Genomic DNA, 23139 nt, shown 5'->3' on the forward strand with positions numbered 1-23139 from the left:
TTGTAGCATCATCAACTCCAGACTCATAACCTTCCTTACCAAACACAATGTCTTGAGTAAAAGTCAAATTGATTTGTACCAAAACACAGAACTTCAGATCATATTTACACCCTACACACCCTGATAGATAAACATGTTCACTAAAACAACAACAAAATCTATGCATGTTTCATAGATTTCAAAAAGGCATTCGACTCTATTTGGCACAGTGGACTATTTTACAAAGTTATTGAATCTGGTGTAGGGGGTAAAACATATGACATCATTAAATCAATGTACACTAACAATAAGTGCAGTATTAAAATTGGCAACAAAAGAACAACATCCTTCTATCAGAAGCGTGGAGTGAGACAGGGCTGCTGTCTCAGTCCCACTCTATTCAACATCTATATAAACCAGCTGGCCACCATCCTAGAGACATCAGCAGCACCTGGTCTCACTCTACACCACTCGGAGATCAAGTTCCTGCTCTACGCAGATGACCTGGTTCTGTTGTCCCCTACAGAACAGGGCCTACAGCAGAACCTGGACCTGCTGGAGCAGTACTGCCAGACCTGGGCCCTGGCAGTAAACACTCATAAGACAAAGACAATGACTTTTCAAAAAGATCCAGATCTCAAGGAAACACATGCGGCTTCACATTAGGAACACATAGATTAGACCACTGTACACATTACAATTATTTAGGACTGAAAATAAGTTCCACTGGAAGTTTTACCCCAGCGATAATGGAGCTGAGAGAGAAAGCACGAGGGCATTTTATGCAATAAAAAGTCAAATCTACATTAAAATCCCAATTAGAATCTGGCTCAAACTATTTGAATCTGTAATAGAACCACCTCCCCACGGTAGTGAGGTGGGGGTCCTATTTCCTACCAGAATTCTGCCCATTGGGACAAAAACCCAGTTGAAACCCTGCATCTAGAGTTCTGTAAAAGCATCCCACAGATGCACAGAAAACCACCAACAACGCCTGCAGAGCTGAATTAGGCCAATTCCCTTTATTCATCAAAATTCAAAAACGTGCAATCAAATATTGGCTCCATCTAAAAACAGTGACCCCCACTCCTACCAGCAGAAAGCCCTGCAACACCAAGAGCTGAGCAAAGAGAAGAGTCCCTCACTCAGCTGGTCCTGATGCTCAGGTCAGTTCCTGACCCGGTTCTGCCTCAGGACCAGTCTGGGAACCAACCAATCAGAGTTAACCAAGTTATAACACAACAGAAACTAAACTACATCACCAACTGAACACACAAAAACAGAAGCACAAAGCAAAATGCAGTGCTACCTGTCCCTAAAGAGAGAGTCCAGTGTGGCAGACTACCTGACCACAGTGACTGATACCAAACTAAGAACCACGCTGACCAAGTACAGACTCAGTGAGCACAGCCTGGCCATCCAGACAGGCCGATACAAACAACAATGGCTGCCCAAAGAGGAGCGCTTCTGCCAGCTGTGCAAGAGAGACAAAGTCGAGACAGAGCTGCACTTCCTGACAGAATGCACAGAGCTGCAGCCAATCAGAACTCAATATTTCCCAAATTCAAACACAAACACCCGACATTTGACCAAATAACCAACATCAATAAAATGCCGATCCTGCTGGGAGAACAGCCAGAGAGCTGCAGTCTAGCAGCAGAATATGTCTTTACCTGCTACACACTGAGGAACAGTGAGTGACCCCCCCCCACACACACACACACACACACACACACACACACACACACACACACACACACACACACACAACACACACACACACACACACACACACACACCTGTAATATTCTTGTGTTCATGTTGTTGCTGATATCATCAGTGTTGTTCATATTGTTACATTGTGTTGACATGATTGTAGCTTTTATACGAATGTTGACTTAATGTTTACTGTCTGCATCCTGCTGGACTACTGGATGTTAATGTGGAACATGTTTCACTGTTTATGTGCTTTAGCAATACTGTATGTCAATATGGTCATGCTAATAAAGCTCTTTGAATTGAATTGAATTGAGAAAGAGAGAGACAGAGAGAGAGAGAGAGAGAGAGAGAGACACAGAGAGAGAGAGAGAGAGAGAGAGAGAGAGAGAGAGAGAGAGAGAGAGAGAGAGAGAGAGAGACAGAGAGAGAGAGAGAGAGAGAGAGAGAGAGAGAGAGAGAGAGACAGGGAGAGAGAGAGAGAGAGAGAGACAGAGAGAGAGAGAGAAAGAGAGAGAGAGAGAGAAGAGAGAGAGAGAGAGAGACAGGAGAGAGAGAGAGAGAGAGAGAGACAGAGAGAGAGAGAGAGAGAGAGAGAGACAGAGAGAGAGAGAGAGAGAGAGAGAGAGAGAGAGAGAGAGAGAGAGAGAGAGAGAGAGAGAGAGAGAGAGAGAGAGAGAGAGAGAGAGAGAGAGAGAGAGAGAGACAGAGAGAGAGAGAGAGAGAGAGAGACAGAGAGAGAGAGAGAGAGAGAGAGAGAGAGAGAGAGAGAGGAGAGAGAGAGAGAGAGAGAGAGAGAGAGAGAGAGAGAGAGAGAGAGAGAGAGAGAGAGAGAGAGAGAGAGAGAGAGAGAGAGAGAGAGAGAGAGAGAGAGAGAGAGAGAGAGAGAGAGAGAGAGAGAGAGAGAGAGAGAGAGAGAGAGAGAGAGAGAGAGAGAGAGAGAGAGAGAGAGAGAGAGAGAGAGAGAGAGAGAGAGAGAGAGAGAGAGAGAGAGAGAGAGAGAGAGAGAGAGAGAGAGAGAGAGAGAGAGAGAGAGAGAGAGAGAGAGAGAGAGAGAGAGAGAGAGAGAGAGAGAGAGAGAGAGAGAGAGAGAGAGAGAGAGAGAGAGAGAACAACAGACAGAGAGAGAACAGACAGAGAGAGAGAGAGAGAGAGAGAGAGAGAGAGAGAGAGACAGTCAGAACAACAGACAGACAGAACAACAGTCAGTCAGAACAACAGACAGACAGAACAACAGTCAGTCAGACAGAACAACAGTCAGTCAGAACAACAGACAGACAGAACAACAGACAGTCAGTCAGAACAACAGACAGTCAGAACAACAGACAGACAGAACAACAGTCAGTCAGAACAACAGACAGTCAGAACAACAGACAGTCAGAACAACAGACAGTCAGAACAACAGACAGACAGAACAACAGTCAGTCAGTCAGAACAACAGACAGTCAGAACAACAGACAGTCAGAACAACAGACAGTCAGAACAACAGTCAGTCAGAACAACAGACAGTCAGAACAACAGACAGTCAGAACAACAGTCAGTCAGAACAACAGACAGTCAGAACAACAGACAGACAGAACAACAGACAGTCAGAACAACAGACAGACAGAACAACAGTCAGTCAGTCAGAACAACAGACAGTCAGAACAACAGTCAGTCAGAACAACAGACAGTCAGAACAACAGACAGTCAGAACAACAGACAGTCAGAACAACAGACAGACAGAACAACAGTCAATCAGAACAACAGACAGTCAGTCAGAACAACAGACAGTCTGAACAACAGACAGTCAGAACAACAGACAGTCAGAACAACAGACAGTCAGAACAACAGTCAGTCAGAACAACAGACAGACAGAACAACAGTCAGTCAGAACAACAGTCAGTCAGTCAGAACAACAGACAGTCAGAACAACAGACAGACAGAACAACAGTCAGTCAGAACAACAGACAGTCAGAACAACAACAGACAGTCAGAACAACAGACAACAGTCAGAACAACAGACAGTCAGAACAACAGACAGTCAGAACAACAGTCAGTCAGAACAACAGACAGACAGAACAACAGACAGTCTGAACAACAGACAGTCAGAACAACAGACAGTCTGAACAACAGTCAGTCAGTCAGAACAACAGTCAGTCAGAACAACAGACAGTCAGAACAACAGTCAGTCAGTCAGAACAACAGACAGTCTGAACAACAGACAGTCAGTCAGAACAACAGTCAGAACAACAGACAGTCAGTCAGAACAACAGTCAGTCAGAACAACAGACAGTCAGAACAACAGACAGTCAGTCAGTCAGAACAACAGTCAGTCAGAACAACAGACAGTCAGAACAACAGACAGTCAGAACAACAGACAGTCAGAACAACAGTCAGTCAGAACAACAGTCAGTCAGAACAACAGACAGTCAGAACAACAGTCAGTCAGAACAACTGACAGTCAGAACAACAGTCAGTCAGTCAGAACAACAGACAGTCAGAACAACAGACAGTCAGAACAACAGTCAGTCAGTCAGTCAGAACAACAGACAGTCAGAACAACAGACAGTCAGTCAGTCAGAACAACAGACAGTCAGAACAACAGACAGTCAGAACAACAGACAGTCAGAACAACAGACAGTCAGAACAACAGACAGTCAGAACAACAGACAGAACAACAGTCAGTCAGAACAACAGTCAGTCAGAACAACAGACAGTCAGAACAACAGTCAGTCAGAACAACAGTCAGTCAGAACAACAGACAGTCAGAACAACAGACAGTCAGTCAGAACAACAGACAGTCAGAACAACAGTCAGTCAGAACAACAGTCAGTCAGAACAACAGACAGTCAGAACAACAGTCAGTCAGAACAACAGTCAGTCAGAACAACAGACAGACAGTCAGAACAACAGTCAGTCAGAACAACAGACAGACAGTCAGAACAACAGACAGTCAGAACAACAGTCAGTCAGAACAACAGACAGTCAGTCAGAACAACAGACAGTCTGAACAACAGACAGTCAGAACAACAGACAGTCAGAACAACAGTCAGTCAGAACAACAGACAGACAGTCAGAACAACAGACAGTCAGAACAACAGTCAGTCAGAACAACAGGCAGTCAGAACAACAGACAGTCTGAACAACAGACAGTCAGTCAGAACAACAGACAGACAGAACAACAGTCAGTAAGAACAACAGACAGTCAGAACAACAGACAGACAGTCAGAACAACAGACAGTCAGAACAACAGACAGTCAGTCAGAACAACAGACAGACAGTCAGAACAACAGACAGACAGTCAGAACAACAGACAGTCAGAACAACAGACAGTCAGAACAACAGACAGTCAGAACAACAGTCAGTCAGAACAACAGTCAGTCAGAACAACAGACAGACAGAACAACAGACAGTCAGAACAACAGTCAGTCAGAACAACAGTCAGTCAGAACAACAGACAGTCAGAACAACAGACAGTCAGAATAACAGACAGTCAGAACAACAGTCAGTCAGAACAACAGACAGTCAGAACAACAGACAGTCAGAACAACAGACAGTCAGAACAACAGTCAGTCAGAACAACAGTCAGTCAGAACAACAGACAGACAGAACAACAGACAGTCAGAACAACAGTCAGTCAGAACAACAGTCAGTCAGAACAACAGACAGTCAGAACAACAGACAGTCAGAACAACAGTCAGTCAGAACAACAGTCAGTCAGAACAACAGTCAGTCAGAACAACAGACAGTCAGAACAACAGACAGTCAGAGAACAACAGACAGTCAGAACAACAGTCAGTCAGAACAACAGACAGTCAGAGAACAACAGACAGTCAGAACAACAGTCAGTCAGAACAACAGACAGTCAGAACAACAGTCAGTCAGAACAACAGTCAGTGTTTCAGCAGCTGATCTTCTGTCTGTTTCTCTCCAGTGTTTCATGAGGACCTTGCTATCAACGGCTGTTCAGACTCTGATGGAGAGAAGATGTATGCTCTGGATGGAGAAGAGGTCTGGGTCGCAGACTTCATCAACCAGAGAGGAGTGGACCCTCAGCCCAGTTTCATAGATCATATTACCTACCCAGGAGGTTATGAATCAGCTGTGGCTAATCAACAGATCTGCAGAGATAAACTGAAGAAGGCACATAAAGCCGTCAAGGACCCACTGAGGAACTGTAAGGACCATCACATCTCATACTCTTTAAGTGTGTGTGTCTGTGTGTGTGTGTGTTCAGTGTGTGAGTGTGTAAGTGTCTGTGTGTGTGTGTGTGTGTGTGTGTGTGTGTGTGTGTTCAGTGTGTGTGTGTGTGTGTGTGTGTGTGTTGTGTGTGTGTGTGTGTGTTCAGTGTGTGTGTGTTTAGTGTGTGTGTGTTTAGTGTGTGTGTCTGTGTGTGTGTGTGTGTGTGTTTGTGTGTGTGTGTTCAGTGTGTGTGTGTGTGTGTGTGAGTGTCTGTGTGTGTGTGTGTGTGTGTGTGTGTGTTCAGTGTGTGTGTGTGTGTGTGTGTAAGTGTCTGTGTGTGTGTGTGTGTTCAGTGTGTGAGTGTGTGAGTGTCTGTGTGTGTGTGTGTTCAGTGTGTGTGTGTGTGTGTTGTGTGTGTGTGTGTGTGTGTGTGTGTGTGTGTGTGTGTGTGTGTGTGTTCAGTGTGTGTGTTGTGTTTGAGTGTCTGTGTCTGTGTGTGTGTGTTTCAGTGTGTGTGTGTGTTCAGTGTTTGAGTGTGTCAGTGTCTGTGTGTGTGTGTGTGTGTGTGTGTGTGTGTGTGTTCAGTGTGTGTGTGTGTGTGTGAGTGTCTGTGTGTGTGTGTGTGTGTTCAGTGTGTGAGTGTGTAAGTGTCTGTGTGTGTGTGTGTGTGTGTGTGTGTGTGTTCAGTGTGTGTGTGTGTGTGTGTGTGTGTGTGTGTCTGTGTGTGTGTGTGTGTGTGTTTGTGTGTGTGTGTTCAGTGTGTGTGTGTGTGTGTGTGTAAGTGTCTGTGTGTGTGTGTGTGTGTTCAGTGTGTGAGTGTGTGAGTGTCTGTGTGTGTGTGTTCAGTGTGTGATTGTGAGTGTCTGTGTGTGTGTGTGTGTTTTGTGTGTGTGTGTTTAGTGTGTGTGTGTGTGTGTGTGTGTGTGTTTTGTGTGTGTGTGTTCAGTGTTTGAGTGTGTGAGTGTCTGTGTGTGTGTGTGTTCAGTGTGTGTGTGTGTTCAGTGTTTGAGTGTGTGAGTGTCTGTGTGTGTGTGTTCAGTGTGTGATTGTGAGTGTCTGTGTGTGTGTGTGTGTTTGTGTGTGTGTGTTTAGTGTGTGTGTGTGTGTGTGTGTCTGTCTGTGTGTGTGAGTGTCTGTGTGTGTCTGTGTGTGTGTGTTTTTGAGTGTCTGTGTGAGTATGTGTGAGTGTCTTAGTGTGTGTGTGTTCAGTGTGTGAGTGTGTGTGTGTTCAGTGTGTGAGTGTGTGAGTTTCTGTGTGTGTGAGTGTGTGTGTGTGTCTGTGTGTGTGTGTGTGTGTGTCTGTGTGTGTGTGTGTTTTTGAGTGTCTGTGTGAGTATGTGTGAGTGTCTTAGTGTGTGTGTGTTCAGTGTGTGAGTGTGTGTGTGTTCAGTGTGTGAGTGTGTGAGTTTCTCTGTGTGTGAGTGTGTGTGTGTCTGTGTGTGTGTGTGTGTTGTCTGTGTGTGTGTGTTTTTGAGTGTCTGTGTGAGTATGTGTGAGTGTCTTAGTGTGTGTGTGTTCAGTGTGTGAGTGTGTGTGTGTTCAGTGTGTGAGTGTGTGAGTTTCTCTGTGTGTGTGAGTGTGTGTGTGTCTGTGCGTGTGTGTGTGTGCGTGTCTGTGTGTGTGTGTTTTTGAGTGTCTGTGTGAGTATGTGTGAGTGTCTTAGTGTGTGTGTGTTCAGTGTGTGAGTGTGTGTGTGTTCAGTGTGTGAGTGTGTGAGTTTCTCTGTGTGTGTGAGTGTGTGTGTGTCTGTGCGTGTGTGTGTGTGCGTGTCTGTGTGTGTGTGTTTTTGAGTGTCTGTGTGAGTATGTGTGAGTGTCTTAGTGTGTGTGTGTTCAGTGTGTGAGTGTGTGAGTTTCTCTGTGTGTGTGAGTGTGTGAGTGTCTGTGTCTCTCTCTGTGTGTGAGTATGTGTGAGTGTCTTAGTGTGTGTGTGTTCAGTGTGTGAGTGTGTGAGTTTCTCTGTGTGTGTGTGTGTGTGTGTGTCTTGTCTCTCTGTGTGTGAGTATGTGTGAGTGTCTTAGTGTGTGTGTGTTCAGTGTGTGAGTGTGTGAGTTTCTCTGTGTGTGTGAGTGTGTGAGTGTCTGTGTGTGTGTGTGCACTCTTAAAACTGCTGGGTTACCAAAATAAACCAACTTGGGTTACCTTGGTAACCCAGTGCTGGGTCCAATATGGACCGATCCAACGCTGGGTTGTTTTAACCCAGCATGTTGGGTTATATTTTCTACCCAAAAATGGGTTAAAATGACCCATGTTGTTGGGTTAATACTACTTAAAATGGTTTGGAAAAATACAACCCACATTCTGGGTTATCTGTATATTTTTTTTTTCACTAGATGTTTTGCATTATGAAATGTATTGATGAAATTATGAAATAATCACGCACATAACATCTCAGCATTTTGTTTTTATTGCTACAAGCCAAATATATCACTTAAGACACAATTAAACAGTTCAATACATTTCAGTTAACATTACAAGTTGTATAAAAGAATACAAGATTTTATAAGCTGTGGAACCGAAAAACTGAGCTGTTAGGAACACAAAACTGGATATATAGACGTGAGGAATCAGCAGAGAGAACTTTACGTTTGCAGCAAGCATTTAATGAAGTCAAATATCCAGATGTCAGTTTTAGACTAACTACAGTCTGTAAGGTAAGCTAACACAAGACAACGTTGGACATAACTTTAGTTTAGTGTCAGGATTCCAGTCTTTCCATTCTCTCTGCTGATTACTCATGTCTGTATCCACTTCTGTCTTCCTTAAAACTTCTTCACATTGTTGGTAGTGAATATCATCACACAGCATCTTTTAAAAAGGTTTGTTTTTTGCTAGCAGATGGAATAAAGAGTAAACTTTCACACAATTAGAGATGCACCGATTGACCGGCCGGTGACCGGAATCATTAACATCAAGCAACATGAGCGCACCGCCGCTCAATCAGCTGTTTATGAAATGTCATAAAGTCGTAATTATACACATCTCTGCAGAGTGGTCTGCTCTACTGATCTCAGCCTCTCTCTCTCCTGAGGCTGAACAACTGGAACATGAAAACACACTCACGCAGGTTCCATGAAATATGACAGCTACAGTTTATTGGAAAATAGTGTCGGGCACACTGACTTTGATGAATTTACTGTTTATCAGACGAGACAAGAAGCTAACGTTAGCGAACACTGCGATCCCTCCGCCGCAACAAAAAACAAAGAAAAACAAAGAGACGCTGTATTTCTCCGACACGCTGTATCAACGTTACCGTTTAAAACACTTTCCAAGTTAGTGGGGATGTATACCGCTCCAAACCAACATTAAAAACGTAGTAATCTTCCCTCAGAGTTTAGTTTTGTTTCTAAACTATGTGTAAAATGAGCGGTGACGTTAAATCATCTGTGTGACGTTTGTTTTCAGGTAACTTTACTGTTTACGTTGTGAGAAGGAGGAAATGGTTCTAACATTTCACTTTAGATGTGTGTGAATGTCACCAGGAGTCATTTATATAGTTATATTTTATAGTGATCCATTATCTGTTCAAAAGATTTTCTATTCAAAAAAAAACATAGAAAATAAATATTTGTGTGTGCTGGAAAGTCGTTAGAAAATATGAAATTGGAATCGGCTAAAATCGATATCGGCAGATCAAACTCAATGAAAAATTGGAAATTTGAAACAGCCTAGTAAGTTGAAATCGGTGCATCTCTATTTATTACATCATTAAACGGACAAAATAGTCACAATTTCTCAAACTTCATGCATTGAACTATCAACTAGCAATCTGAGCTCTCATTAATTTGACAGTGTTTGATTCAAGTCCTGGTATCTGAAAGACGGTTGTCTAGATGAACTCCCAAAATTTAGCACAAAGTTGACAGTGAACAACAATCCCAGCACCACAACACAACATTTTATTTTGTAAGATTCTAGCTCACCATGCCTGGAGTGTCCACTAAGCATGGAAACTCTGTGCTAATGTCTACCATTGATGTAGTCCCAGTGATGGGATCCACTGGGCCCTATGGATGGCAGTCTCCAGCATGTGTTGGCCAACCTGGGACTGTGGCCAGATGTTATTCTTCAGTCACTCCGTCAACTGGATGAACCGCTCTGGAGTTCTAGTTGGTTCTGTGAGGAGCAGAGAAATCGATAAGTTCTACCAAGCTGTGACATATTAAGATATCTAATGTTTTAATAGAGTGGGCCGGTTTCCCATACAAGAATCAAGCCTAGCCCTAGACTACAAGAACAATTAAATGAACAGTTATGTAAAAAGATTAATCTCTGTATATGAAACTGGCCCATAGAGTTCAAGTAAGAAGTACTTGTTATGTTGCAAACAGGAGAGAGGATAAGTCAAATCCACTTCTAAATGCATCAACATGAATTGGATTGAAATGGAGGAGCCAGACATCTCGCTGTACCTGGTAAAATGACTCGGTGTCTTGTGGCACTTGTGATGTTAAATGTACTGCCTGCCAGAGGGAGTCTTTTTCAGACATTACGGAGATGCTCTTCCAGAAAGCCTGTTGTGGGTTTATGCCCTCTCCCTGGGGTGAACCATGTGTCGTCCTAAAGTTTAGAAGTAAACAAAAATGATAAAAAAAAATACATTAGGTAATAACTAAGCCAGAAGAAACTCTGAAATTAAGAGCTGAAGTTAACATTAGGATAAAGCTGAGCCAATAATAGAATAGCTCTTGCCTTACATGTCCTGCCTGATTCTGCACAAAAAGCTCAAACTTGGTTGATGTTTTCTTTCTAAAGATGATCGTATTGTGTTGTAAGGTTTAAGCCCAGTTTTTTAGGGTAACTCCCTTCACTTTACCGCCAGTATCAACACATGAAGCCACCTTGTCTTGAGAAGCTTGTGGTTTGTTGTTCACTTTTAACTCACTTTGCATTATCTTTTCATCTCTTTTTCCTCTTGCACTCATAAATGCTACTCTCACCGCTCGCTTTCCTTCTGCGGCCACACTGTCCCTGATTTAAGGCACCTGCCACACTACTCTCATAACAGGTTTTTAACCCCCATATTACGTGATACACTGCTTTCTCACCAACCATCACAGCCCTAGCAGGGATTGTCACATTTGCTTTAGGTCAGTTCATTATTGTGTGGTTAAAAACTTACATAGTCTGTGCCTTGACAGTCCTTCAGGCATGGAAACTGATCCACAAGTGATGATGCCAGCATAGCCTTTGCACCTGAAGATGGACTTGACAACAATATGAATTTTATTAACATTTAACACTACCACAATATATTGACAGTTTTTTTTACAGTAATTATCAAAAAAATAATATAAAATAAAAAAATAAATCAAGATTGCACTAACTGATCCCAGATCAAAGGGATGAGATAAGTAGTTTAGATGCAGTTCACATTAGTGAAGAACTAGCCCACAACTTAAAAATAATAAAATAATAATCTGTGTGTGAAAAATACTTACTTCTCTCCAAAGTGCACAACTAGTGGGACACAAGTATCCGGACCATGGCACGTCTTTTATTATTTATGTGATTCTGTTCCTCAGGACCACTAACCATGCATTTCCCATCAGCTGTCTTAAGGATCTCATACGGATATTCTATAAAAATGATTAATGAACAGAGAAAGAAAGTATACACATATAACGTTGTGGTTAACCATACAGAGAGCTAAGTTAATGCTAACATGTCTTTCAGTCTGGCTATAATAACCTATTTGTATTGTTTTACCGTCTGAAACTGATCACTTACCGGGAGTCCTGGCGCCTTCTGTCCAGAAATGGCGGAAGAACGAGCCTCGCTTTCCTTTAACCCATCGTGTTGGGTCACAATCTTTGACCCAACGTTGGGTCAAATCTACCCAACCTATAACCCAACAGCCTTAACCCAGCAATTGGGTTATTAAAATAACCCAGCGTTTTTTAGGGTGTGTGTGTGTCTGTGTGTGTGTGTGTGTTCAGTGTATGTGTGTATGTGTGAGTGTCTTAGTGTGTGTGTGTGTGTGTGTCTGTGTGTGTGAGTGTCTGTGTGTGTGTGTGTGTGTGTGTGTGTGTCAGTGTCTGTGTGTGTGTGTGTGTGTGTGTTTTTGAGTGTGTGTGTGTGTGTGTGTGTGTGTGTGTGTGTGTGTGTGTGTGTGTGTCTGTGTATGTGTGTGTGTGTGTGTGTGTGTGTGTGTGTGTGTGTGTGTGTGTGTGTGTGTGTGTGTGTCTTGAGTGTGTGTGTGTGTGTGTGTGTGTGTGTGTGTGTGTGTGTGTGTGTGTGTCTGTGTGTGTGTGTGTGTGTGTGTTTTGTGTTGCCAGAAATACTCCACTACTGTAGAACCAGCTGCCTTTGTGTTTAAAGGGTTAATAAATAACAATAACATGAGCAATAATAATATAGATTTTAACAGTGAATTGTTAAGTGTCTTAACCCTTCAGAGATAGAACTTTTTAAAACCTATTTAAGACCTTTATGTTTACCAGAAACAGCTATTAAGTAGCTAGCGATAAACACACCAGAGTCCATTCAAAAAATAGTACTTTTAGCGTGAATAGAGCCAACATATTTTCACATGTAAATCGGTAACCTATGTGTTTATTTCAACCAACACTAGAGTTGGGATGGTTGGAAAAGTGTAGAGAAGACCAAAAACGGCTTTTAATAGCTTTATTTGGTTTCTGTCGACTTTTAATGTAGTGTGTTTTATGATGCTTAAATGACTGTTTATTTACATGGAGTCTGGTGAAAAACAGCTTTTGGTGATTAGGTCTGAAGTCAGTTAGGAGTCCGTCAGTTGGTCAGTTAGACCATCATTACATCATGTTAGCTGAGAAATAACACTTGTCCTTCCTTCCTCTCCTCCTCCTCTCATCATCACAATAGAGATAAAAGTCTGGACAATGCATTGATGTGGTTTTAAGTTTTCTTGTCCTCTCCTTTTCTTCTTCTCCTGTGGCAGTATGTGTTGCTAAAGTGATTCAACACTGCTTGAGTAAAGGCCATCGACACCACAGGTATATATAGTTAATATCGTTAGTAACAGCTTATCTGAGCTACCTTTACTCTGCTTTCCTGTAAAGAGAGGACAACATGGCCGACAGTAAAGAGGAGGTGTGTGAGGGTGTGAAGTTGTTGCTATGGTGATTTCCACAGTGCAGGGGTAGGGAGGGGGAGAAAGTGTCTTCCATGGGTCAAACATATACATGTAATGATAATTAATCCTCTTAAGTTTGTTCTGTAATTCTAAAACCGTGGGTCCTAACGACAAAATATTATGATCACCAGAGAGACAAAAGTCTGGCGAACGCATTGATGTGGTTTTTATGTTTGTGGTGTCAAACATATGGGACACAGAGCAGGTAACAAACAGGGAACCATCTGCATCCTTCAGATACTTTATTCAGTTTCTGTCGGCAGTTGGTATCAAGAGAGCCAAAAGTGGACGTCTGTTGGATTCCATCGTTACATGTCTGCGTCCGCCACACAAAATTTCCTACATTTTGACCAACTATGATGTATGAAGAGTGAAAACTGTAGGAGGGAGAGAGCAATTTGTTTGGAAAACTTTCAGATAATCATAATGCAGTTTCACCCTCTAGCTCTCAGCATTCTCTCCCCATACAAACACAATGGAAGATCTCAACCGGTCTGAAGAAGTACTGCAGCTTCACTTTTGTTACAGTTTCTATCGGCAGTTGGTTTCAAAATAACAAAAAGTAAAGGTCCGGTGGTTTCCATAGTCACATGTCTGCGACCGGGACAAGATTTCCTACATTTTGACCAACTATGATGTATGTAGAGGGACAATTGTACGGGAGAGAGCAGTTTGTTTGGAAAGAAATTTCAGCAAATCGTACTGCAACTCCACTGTTTCTATCGGCAGTTGGAGTGTCTAGAGCAAAAAGTGTACGTCCGGTGGATTCCATAGTCACATGTCTGCGACCGCCACAAGATTTCCTACATTTTGACCAACTATGATGTATGAAGAGTGAAAACTGTAGGAGGTAGACCAATTTGTTTGGAAAAATTTCCGAGAATCGTACTTCAGCTCCCCACTCTGACTCCCACTCTAACTCTCAACATTCCGGCCCCATACACACACATTGGAAAATCTGAACCGGTCTGAAAAGACGACGATACGTAAACTGTGATTTCGTAGAAACCGTGCTTGATATCTGAATGCCCATTCAGCCCAATAAAGGCCTAAGCCATGTCTTCGGTTTAAACTTTTAATCTTTTTTACATTAAAGTATGGCGATACAGCATGGTCCCAAACGGGCTTGTTTTGAGCGATGTTAAATTTCTCGACGATTTCCCATTCAAGTCTATGGGAGAATTTTATGATTTTTTTTTGCCGATTTCGTGAAAACCGTGGGGCAAATCTCTTAGAAAACACATAGCACACCATTCCCGAGCGTTACCCACGTGATGATGTCATTTGTGTGCGCGTGTTGGCAACGCTTCGAGAGCCTTAGTGGGACAAAAAACAGGCGGAATAATATTAATAATATTAACTAGAAAATTCCGGAAGAAATTTTTACAGTGTGCCTACTACTTGGTGCACATCTCAATAACACTAGCTAAGTAGATACATAGGTCACACTGTCACAGAGAGAGAGAGAGAGAGAGAGAGAGAGAGAGAGAGAGAGACAGAAAGAGAGAGAGAGAACGAATAGGAGTCTGACGGATTTAGAATGCTTGAAGTACTGATTATTTACATGGAGTCTGGTGGGTTCAGGATGCTTAATTTACTGATTATTTACATGGAGTCTGGTGGGTTCAGGATGCTTAAATTACTGATTATTTACATGGAGTCTGGTGGGTTCAGGATGCTTAAAGTACTGATTATTTACATGGAGTCTGGTGGGTTTACGATGCTAAAATGATTGTTTATTTACATGGAGTCTGGTGGGTTATAGCGACGCTAGCCTTACCAATACAATATGTATAAATCATAATACCCCAGTTTTGCTTAAATTTTAAATACATACAGTTTTGTTTTAATGGTGAAGTGTTAAGTGTCTTAAGCTTTTAGAGATATACCTTTTTAAAACCTATTTAAAACCTTTCTGTTTACCAGAAACAGCTATGAAGTATGTAGCGCTAAACACTTTGACTCCATTCAAAAAACAGTACTTTTAGCGAGTATAGAGACAACATATTTTCACATATAAATCGGTAAACTATATGTGTTTATTTCAACCAAGAATAGAACTGTGATGGTTGGAAGAGTGGAGAGAAGACCAAAAAATGCTTTTCATAGCTTTATTTGGTTTCTGTCAACTTTGAATGGAGTGTGTTTTACGATTCTAAAATAACTAATTATTTACATGGAGTCTGGTGGGTTTAGCGCCGTGAGCCTGTTTTTAACAGTGAATTGTTAAGTGTCTTAACCCTTCAGAGATAGACCTTTTTAAAACCTATTTAAGACCTGTTTACCAGAAACAGCTATTAAGTAGCTAGCGCTAAACACACCAGACTCCATTAAAAAAATAGTACTTTTAGCGTGTATAGAGCCAACATATATTTTCATATGTAAATCGGTAAACTATGTGTTTATTTCAACCAAGATTAGAGTTGTGATGGTTGGAAAAGTGTAGAGAAGACCAATAACGACTTTTCATAGCTGTATTTGGTGTCTATCGACTTTTAATGTAGTGTGTTTTGACAATGCTTAAATGACTGTTTATTTACATGGAGTCTGGTGGGTTTAGCGACGATGTGTGTGTGTGTGTGTGTGTGTGTGTGTGTGTGTGTGTGTGTGTGTGTGAGAGAGTCTGTGTGTGTGTGTGTGTGAGAGAGAGTCTGTGTGTGTGTATGTGTGTGTGTGAGTGTATGTATGCATGTATGTGTGTGTGTGTGTGTGTGTGTGTGTGAGAGAATGTGTGTGAGTGTGTGTGTGTGTGTGTGTGTGTGTGTGTGTGCGTCCCTCTCTCTTCCTCTCTTCCTCCCTCCCTCTCTCCCTTCCTTCCTCTCTTCCTCTCTTCCTTCCTCTCTTCCTCTCTCCCTTCCTCCCTCCCTCTCTCTCTTCCTTGCTCTCTCCCTCTCTCCCTTCCTCTCTTCCTCTCTCCCTTCATCCCTCCCTCTCTTCCTTCCTTCCTTCCTTCCTTCCTTCCTTCCTTCCTTCCTTCCTTCCTTCCTTCCTTCCTTCCTTCCCTTCCTCCCTTCCTCCCAGAAGTCTCCATGTCTGTGTCAGAACTTGTTGCTATGGTGATTTCCACAGTGCAGGGGTAGGGATTGGGGGAGACAGTGTCTTCCATGGGTCAAACATATCTATGTAATGATAATTAATCCTCTTAAGTTTCTTCTGTAAAAACCGTGGGTCCAAACGGCAAAATATTATGATCACCAGAAAGATAAAAGTCTGGTGAACGCATTTATGTGGTTTTTATGTTTGTGGTATGAAACATATGGGACACAGAGCAGGTAACAAACAGGGAGCCATCTGCATCCTTCAGATACTTTTTTTCAGTTTCTATCGGCAGTTGGAGTGTCTACAGCAAAAAGTTTACATCCAGTGGATTCCATAGTTACATGTCTGCGATCGGCACAATATTTCCTACATTTTGACCAACTATGATGTATAAAGAGTGAAAACTGTAGGGGAGACAGCAATTTGTTTGGAAAACTTTCAGATAATCATAATGCAGTTTCACCCTCTAGCTCTCAGCATTCTCTCCCCATACAAACACAATGGAAGATCTCAACCGGTCTGAAGAAGTACTGCAGCTTCATTTTGTTAGAGTTTCTATCGGCAGTTGGTTTGAAAATAACAAAAAGTAAAGGTCCGATGGATTCCATAGTCACATGTCTGCGACCGGGACAAGATTTCCTACATTTTAACCAACTATGATGCGTGTTGAGTGGAAACTGTACGGGAGAGAACATTTTGTTCGGAAAAAACTTTCAGTGAATCGCACTGCAGCTCCAGTGTTTCTATCGGCAGTTGGTGTGTCTATAGCAAAATGTTTACGTCCGGTGGATTCCATAGTCACATGTCTGCGACCGCCACAAGATTTCCTACATTTTGACCAACTATGATGTATGAAGAGTGAAAACTGTAGGAGGTAGACCAATTTGTTTGGAAAAATTTCCGAGAATCGTACTTCAGCTCCCCACTCTGACTCCCACTCTAACTCTCAACATTCCGGCCCCATACACACACATTGGAAAATCTGAACCGGTCTGAAAAGACGACGATACGTAAACTGTGATTTCGTAGAAACCGTGCTTGATATCCGAATGCCCATTCAGCCCAATAAAGTCCAAAGTGTTGTCTTCGGTTTAAACTTTTAATCTTTTTTCTACATTAAAGTATGGCGATACAGCATGGTCCCAAACGGGGCTTGTTTTGAGCGATGTTAAGCGATTTCTCAACGATTTCCCATTCAAGTCTATGGGACAATTTTGCGCCGTTTTTTGCCGATTTCGTGAAAACCGTGCGGCAAATCTCTTAGAAAACACATAGCACACCATTCCCGAGCGTTACCCACGTGATGATGTCATTTGTGTGCGCGTGTTGGCAACGCTTCGAGAGCCTTAGCGGGACAAAAAACAGGCGGAATAATATTAATAATATTAATAATAATAATAAGTATGAGAAACAATAGTCATTGTGCCGATTGCTGCTATTGCAGCACATCGGCACACTGAATAATAATATAGATTTGGATAATAATCTGAGCTGAGTCTGTTAGATATGAGGACATATTTCCTGCCACCACTAGGGGGCGCCGATCTATGAAACTCTCCTGTGGGTCGGATTAGAGTAGAGGGTTAACCCTAACCCTAACCCATACCCTCACATGAATATATATATTAACATGATCTGTGTTTCTGTCTGTGTTCAGATGCTCCTTCCAGTCCGATGGTGTACACCAAAGACTCCGTGGAGCTCGGAGAGAAGAACACCCTCATCTGTTATGTGACTGGTTTCTATCCTGCTCCTGTCATCTTCTCCTGGACAAAGAACGGAGAGAACATCACCGAAGGAAGCAGCACCAACGTTCCCTACCCCAACAAAGATGGTTCCTTCAACCAGTTCTCCAGACTGGAGTTCATCCCACAGCTGGGAGACATCTACAGCTGTACAGTCCACCATCTGGCCCTGGACCACCCACTGACCAGAATCTGGGGTCAGACAACTTTATTTACACTCACACTAAATACAATCAGCTCATTAACCAACCACTGACCAGAATCTGGGGTTAGACAACTTTATTTACACTCACACTAGATACAATCAGCTCATTAACCAACCACTGACCAGAATCTGGGGTTAGACAACTTTATTTACACTCACACTAAATACAATCAGCTCATTAACCAACCACTGACCAGAATCTGGGGTCAGACAACTTTATTTACACTCACACTAAATACAATCAGCTCATTAACCAACCACTGACCAGAATCTGGGGTCAGACAACTTTATTTACACTCACACTAAATACAATCAGTTCAAATAACCAATGTGTTCTCCAGAATCTTAATGTTTCTGGTTTCTGTCAGATGTGGAACTTTATTTCTCCACTCACACTAAATACAGACAGTTAAAATGATTGAATGTGTTCTCCAGATGTGGATCTTAATGTTTCTGTGTTTCTGTCTCCAGATGTGGAGCTTAATGTTTCTGTCTCCAGATGTGGATCTTAAGGTTTCTGTCTCCAGATGTGGAGCTTAATGTTTCTGTCTCCAGATGTGGATCTTATTGTTTCTGTGTTTCTGTCTCCAGATGTGGATCTTAATGTTTCTGTGTTTCTGTCTCCAGATGTGGATCTTAATGTTTCTGTGTTTCTGTCTCCAGATGTGGATCTTAATGTTTCTGTGTTTCTGTCTCCAGATGTGGAGCTTAATGTTTCTGTCTCCAGATGTGGATCTTATTGTTTCTGTGTTTCTGTCTCCAGATGTGGATCTTAATGTTTCTGTGTTTCTGTCTCCTTATGTTTCTGGATTTCTGTAATGTTTCTGTGTTTCTGTCTCCAGATGTGGAGCTTAATGTTTCTGTGTTTCTGTCTCCAGATGTGGAGCTTAATGTTTCTGTCTCCAGATGTGGATCTTATTGTTTCTGTGTTTCTGTCTCCAGATGTGGATCTTAATGTTTCTGTCTCCAGATGTGGACCTTAATGTTTCTGTGTTTCTGTCTCCAGATGTGGAGCTTAATGTTTCTGTCTCCAGATGTGGATCTTATTGTTTCTGTGTTTCTGTCTCCAGATGTGGAATCTTAATGTTTCTGTCTCCAGATGTGGACTTAATGTTTCTGTCTCCAGATGTGGACCTTAATGTTTCTGTGTTTCTGTCTCCAGATGTGGATCTTAATGTTTCTGTCTCCAGATGTGGAGCTTAATGTTTCTGTCTCCAGATGTGGATCTTAATGTTTCTGTGTTTCTGTCTCCAGATGTGGAGCTTACTGTTTGTCTCCAGATGTGGAGCTTACTGTTTCTGTGTTTTCTGTCTCCAGATGTGGATCTTAATGTTTCTGTGTTTCTGTCCAGATGTGGATCTTAATGTTTCTGTCTCCAGATGTGAATCTTAATGTTTCTGTCTCCAGATGTGGAGCTTAATGTTTCTGTCTCCAGATGTGGAGCTTAATGTTTCTGTGTTTCTGTCTCCAGATGTGGAGCTTAATGTTTCTGTGTTTCTGTCTCCAGATGTGGAGCTTAATGTTTCTGTCTCCAGATGTGGAGCTTAATGTTTCTGTCTCCAGATGTGGATCTTAATGTTTCTGTGTTTCTGTCTCCAGATGTGGAGCTTAATGTTTCTGTGTTTCTGTCTCCAGATGTGGATCTTAATGTTTCTGTGTTTCTGTCTCCAGATGTGGATCTTAATGTTTCTGTGTTTCTGTCTCCAGATGTGGAGCTTAATGTTTCTGTGTTTCTGTCTCCAGATGTGGATCTTAATGTTTCTGTCTCCAGATGTGGATCTTAATGTTTCTGTGTTTCTGTCTCCAGATGTGGAGAAGACTCAGCCCGGTATTGGGCCAGCAGTTTTCTGTGGACTGGGTCTGACTGTCGGTCTGCTCGGTGTGGCTGCTGGAACCTTCTTCCTCATCAAAGGAAATGAGTGCAGCTGATTGGTCGGGGCTGATGATGATGTCATTACTACTGTGTATAAAGGGTGTTGTATTTTAGTCAGCAGTTATAAATGCAGTAGTGTTGTTGCCATTAGTTACACCCAATACAATGAGAATAATTTGCATGTTTTTGGGGGACATATTTTTCAGTTGATTCTAAATACCAAATAATTAACACATCACTTTATCTTGTATCACAAATCTTTCTTGTTGTTACACAATATCATATGTATCTAATGAAGAGGTTTCAACACAATAAATTGGTAAACTGAAGAACAATTGTCTGTGTGTGTTTAAAAGACTGAAGATCCAGAACACAGAGGAATACTTCAACTAGAAACAGTTATAATGTCTGATTTACAGGTTTGATCAAGTTGTTTTCATGCTTGGGATAAGACAGCCAGAGTATTAACACCTCCATCAGAGCTCGACTTTAAGGACGTCCCGTCATCCCGGGGCTGAAACAGAGGATTAAGGAGGACGAAAATTAGTTTTAGGACGATATGAAAGAACAAAGCCCTGCTAACTTACAATAAACGGTGATGAAAATGAAACTTTATATAGCGAACAGTTCTTATTAATCTCCTTTTTGAATTGATGAGTAATCAAATCAATAAACTAGGTTAAGTCAGCTAGATGGGTCATTCACATGTAACTTGGGTTAATTTACAATATAACATTGATCTTATCAAATATCAGCGTTAAGACCTGATCCTCCAGGGACCAGGCTCTAATTCACCATTTGTTGTGTCTAAGTAGTAAATCTAAGAAGTATTATCAAAGCACCATGAATTTGTTTTCTCTTTTAAGCACAACTTCAGCTACAATATTATCTAAGTAGAATGTATTTTGTAACTTTTGAAATCACTGGTTAAATAAATTGTAAAAAAAAGTAGTTTTAGAAGTTTGCTGGAATTTGTATAAAACAATGACCTTATCTATTAGGACGGACTGTTATTATTGTGTAAAGTCTGAGGTATGTAACAAGTACAACCACCTTCATGTGCACCATTGTTTTATACAACTAATTTACAGTCTTAATAAACACATTGCTGTTGTTTTATGACCAAGAGCAGTGTAAGGGATAATGACTGTTTTAACTGAGTATGGAAAAGGACGGTTTGCAGCTGATCTTAGGTGAACTGTTAATATTACTACTATTATTACTACTACTACTATTCTGTTCATGCAGGGGAACGGGAAAACACAGTGCCGGGGTAAGGACATTTCCTTGAGTTATTGTCAACAAAATAAATCTTATAATTCCTGATATTAAAATACTGAGTGAAGGGTTACTGTCAGAATCTGCAGTACTTTGTCTATTTTCCATGCGCTGCAACTCCTCACTCCCTAACTATAAGCTTTATCAAAGAGGAGGGTTTTAAGTTTAGTCTTAAATGTGGTGGCGGTGTCTGGCTCCTGAACCCAGACTGGGAGCTGGTTCCACAGGAGAGGAGCCTGGTAGCTGAAGGCCCTGGCCCCCAGTCTACTTTTAGAGACTCTAGGTACCACCAGTAACTCTGAATAGAGCGCAGTGCTCTAGTGGGACAATAAGGTACTAAGATCTCTTCTCCCCTTGTGCCCCTCACAGCGCCCATCCTGGGCATTGTGTTTTAACCCTAACCCTAATCTAACCCAGGCAGGGTTAGGGTTCTTTTTCTCTTATCGAGTGAATAACAACAGGCTTATACGACGTTCCGATGCAGCGCCTAAAGGACGTGCTCAACAAACAAGCCTAGTTGATAGCTGATTGGTCAACTCACAGACCCAAGTTCACCCATTGGCTTATTTACAAGCCCATCAAAGTTAACAATAATGACACCCCTATATTATTTTATTTTGAGACATTCGTTTTGTTTTCCAAGTTATTAAAATATGGTCAAAAATAGTTGTAAGAGATATGGGAGAAAATAGTGGAAAATGATTTAACTTTCACTTAGCTTTGATGGGCTTGTAAATAAGCCAATGGGTGAACTCGGGTCCGTGAGCTGACCAATCAGCTATCAACTAGGCTACGTCAGATCTCTAGATTTACGTCTCCTCACGTCCCTTTTGGCGCTACATCGGAACGTAGGCAGCCGTTGTTCACTCGATAAGAGAAAAAGAACAACATTTATTGAATTAAATCCTATCTAATACTGGCTATGCTTTGTTGTGAATAGAACGAAAGAGAGCTGTGTCTGAATCCACTGTCGTCACGGAGTTAAAGGCAGTGAATACCATTAAAATGGTGAGTCATTCCTTAACACTAGCTATGCCCTGAGTTTGCTAGCATCCATGCTAATCGGTGCTAATCATGGATGTATTAACAGAACGGTGCTAATACTGTCTATTACTAATAGTGCAAAGCTAACGGGTTAGCTAAGATGCTGTATTCATATGCTAATAGGGTAATTAGCCACCTTTGTATAAAGGTTACAAAATAATATAAATGTGCTTTTGATACCTGAAAGGGATTTATATACTTTTGATACTTAAGAGAAGAAATTTAAGAACGGTTGTACAACTGAATAGAGATTTAGATATTTCAATATGGGTTATGAAATATCACCTCATTTTATTTTCATTGTAGCCTAAGCAATTGATTTTATTTCTGAATAGTAATTGAGAGAACTGATTTGGCCTTATCTACAGGTGGAGGAGGTGGAGATTTGGGAGGTCCGGTCCAGAGAGGGATATTGGATCACATTGATTCTTCAGATCCCAGAGTCTTCCAGGGGTTAGAGATTCCCAGTTCAGTGGGCTGGGTGGGGAGCTACAGGATCGAGACTCAGAACTTCTACGGATTGCCCTGGATTCCTTCTTCATGGTGGTAGGACAAACAGAAACCAAACTCATATGGGCTAACGTTGAACATCTCTGAACTCTTGTCATCAAAGAACAATTGAGCTCATAGAACTGAAAAGGGTTTATTTTATGAACGCACTTTATTATTTTAGTTGTTATTTTTCATACCTGTGTTTTATCTGTATATGTGTATGCCATGTTTCTGTGTATATTAATACACTTCTCAAACTTTATCCTGGTTTCTTAGTCTCTTTATTGATGTTCAATTCTCTGGCTCTTAACAATCTAGTTTTCTTCTGGTTCTGGTCCAAATTCACATTGATATCAACTACATAACACTACTACGAGCTATTTCATAAATGTACATTCTTACTACATCGTAATAAGGGTTACAAATACTTTTTTACTTGTGTCTCTGTTGTATCTGCTAGCATTTGCAACTCATTTATAAATGCTTTG

At 41.6% G+C, this 23139-nt stretch overlaps 2 protein-coding genes across 2 annotated transcripts in view; both read left to right on the top strand.

Moving 5' to 3' along the window:
• Nucleotides 1–20166, top strand: part of LOC114574032 (mamu class II histocompatibility antigen, DR alpha chain) — a 24055-nt gene extending 3889 nt beyond the window's left edge. Inside the window, exons 2-4 of the mRNA XM_028606319.1 lie at nt 5612–5854; nt 17672–17956; nt 19772–20166. Coding sequence (XP_028462120.1) covers nt 5612–5854; nt 17672–17956; nt 19772–19893 — 650 coding nt within the window. The 3' untranslated portion in view covers nt 19894–20166. The remainder of the gene's footprint in view (nt 1–5611; nt 5855–17671; nt 17957–19771) is intronic.
• LOC114574030 (H-2 class II histocompatibility antigen, E-S beta chain) overlaps nt 1–23139 on the top strand; it is a 133773-nt gene that overhangs the window by 65580 nt on the left and 45054 nt on the right. The gene's annotated exons all lie outside the window — the stretch shown is intronic.

Source organism: Perca flavescens, chromosome 19 (assembly GCF_004354835.1).
Source record: "Perca flavescens isolate YP-PL-M2 chromosome 19, PFLA_1.0, whole genome shotgun sequence".
NCBI classification, from domain to species: Eukaryota; Metazoa; Chordata; class Actinopteri; order Perciformes; family Percidae; genus Perca; species Perca flavescens.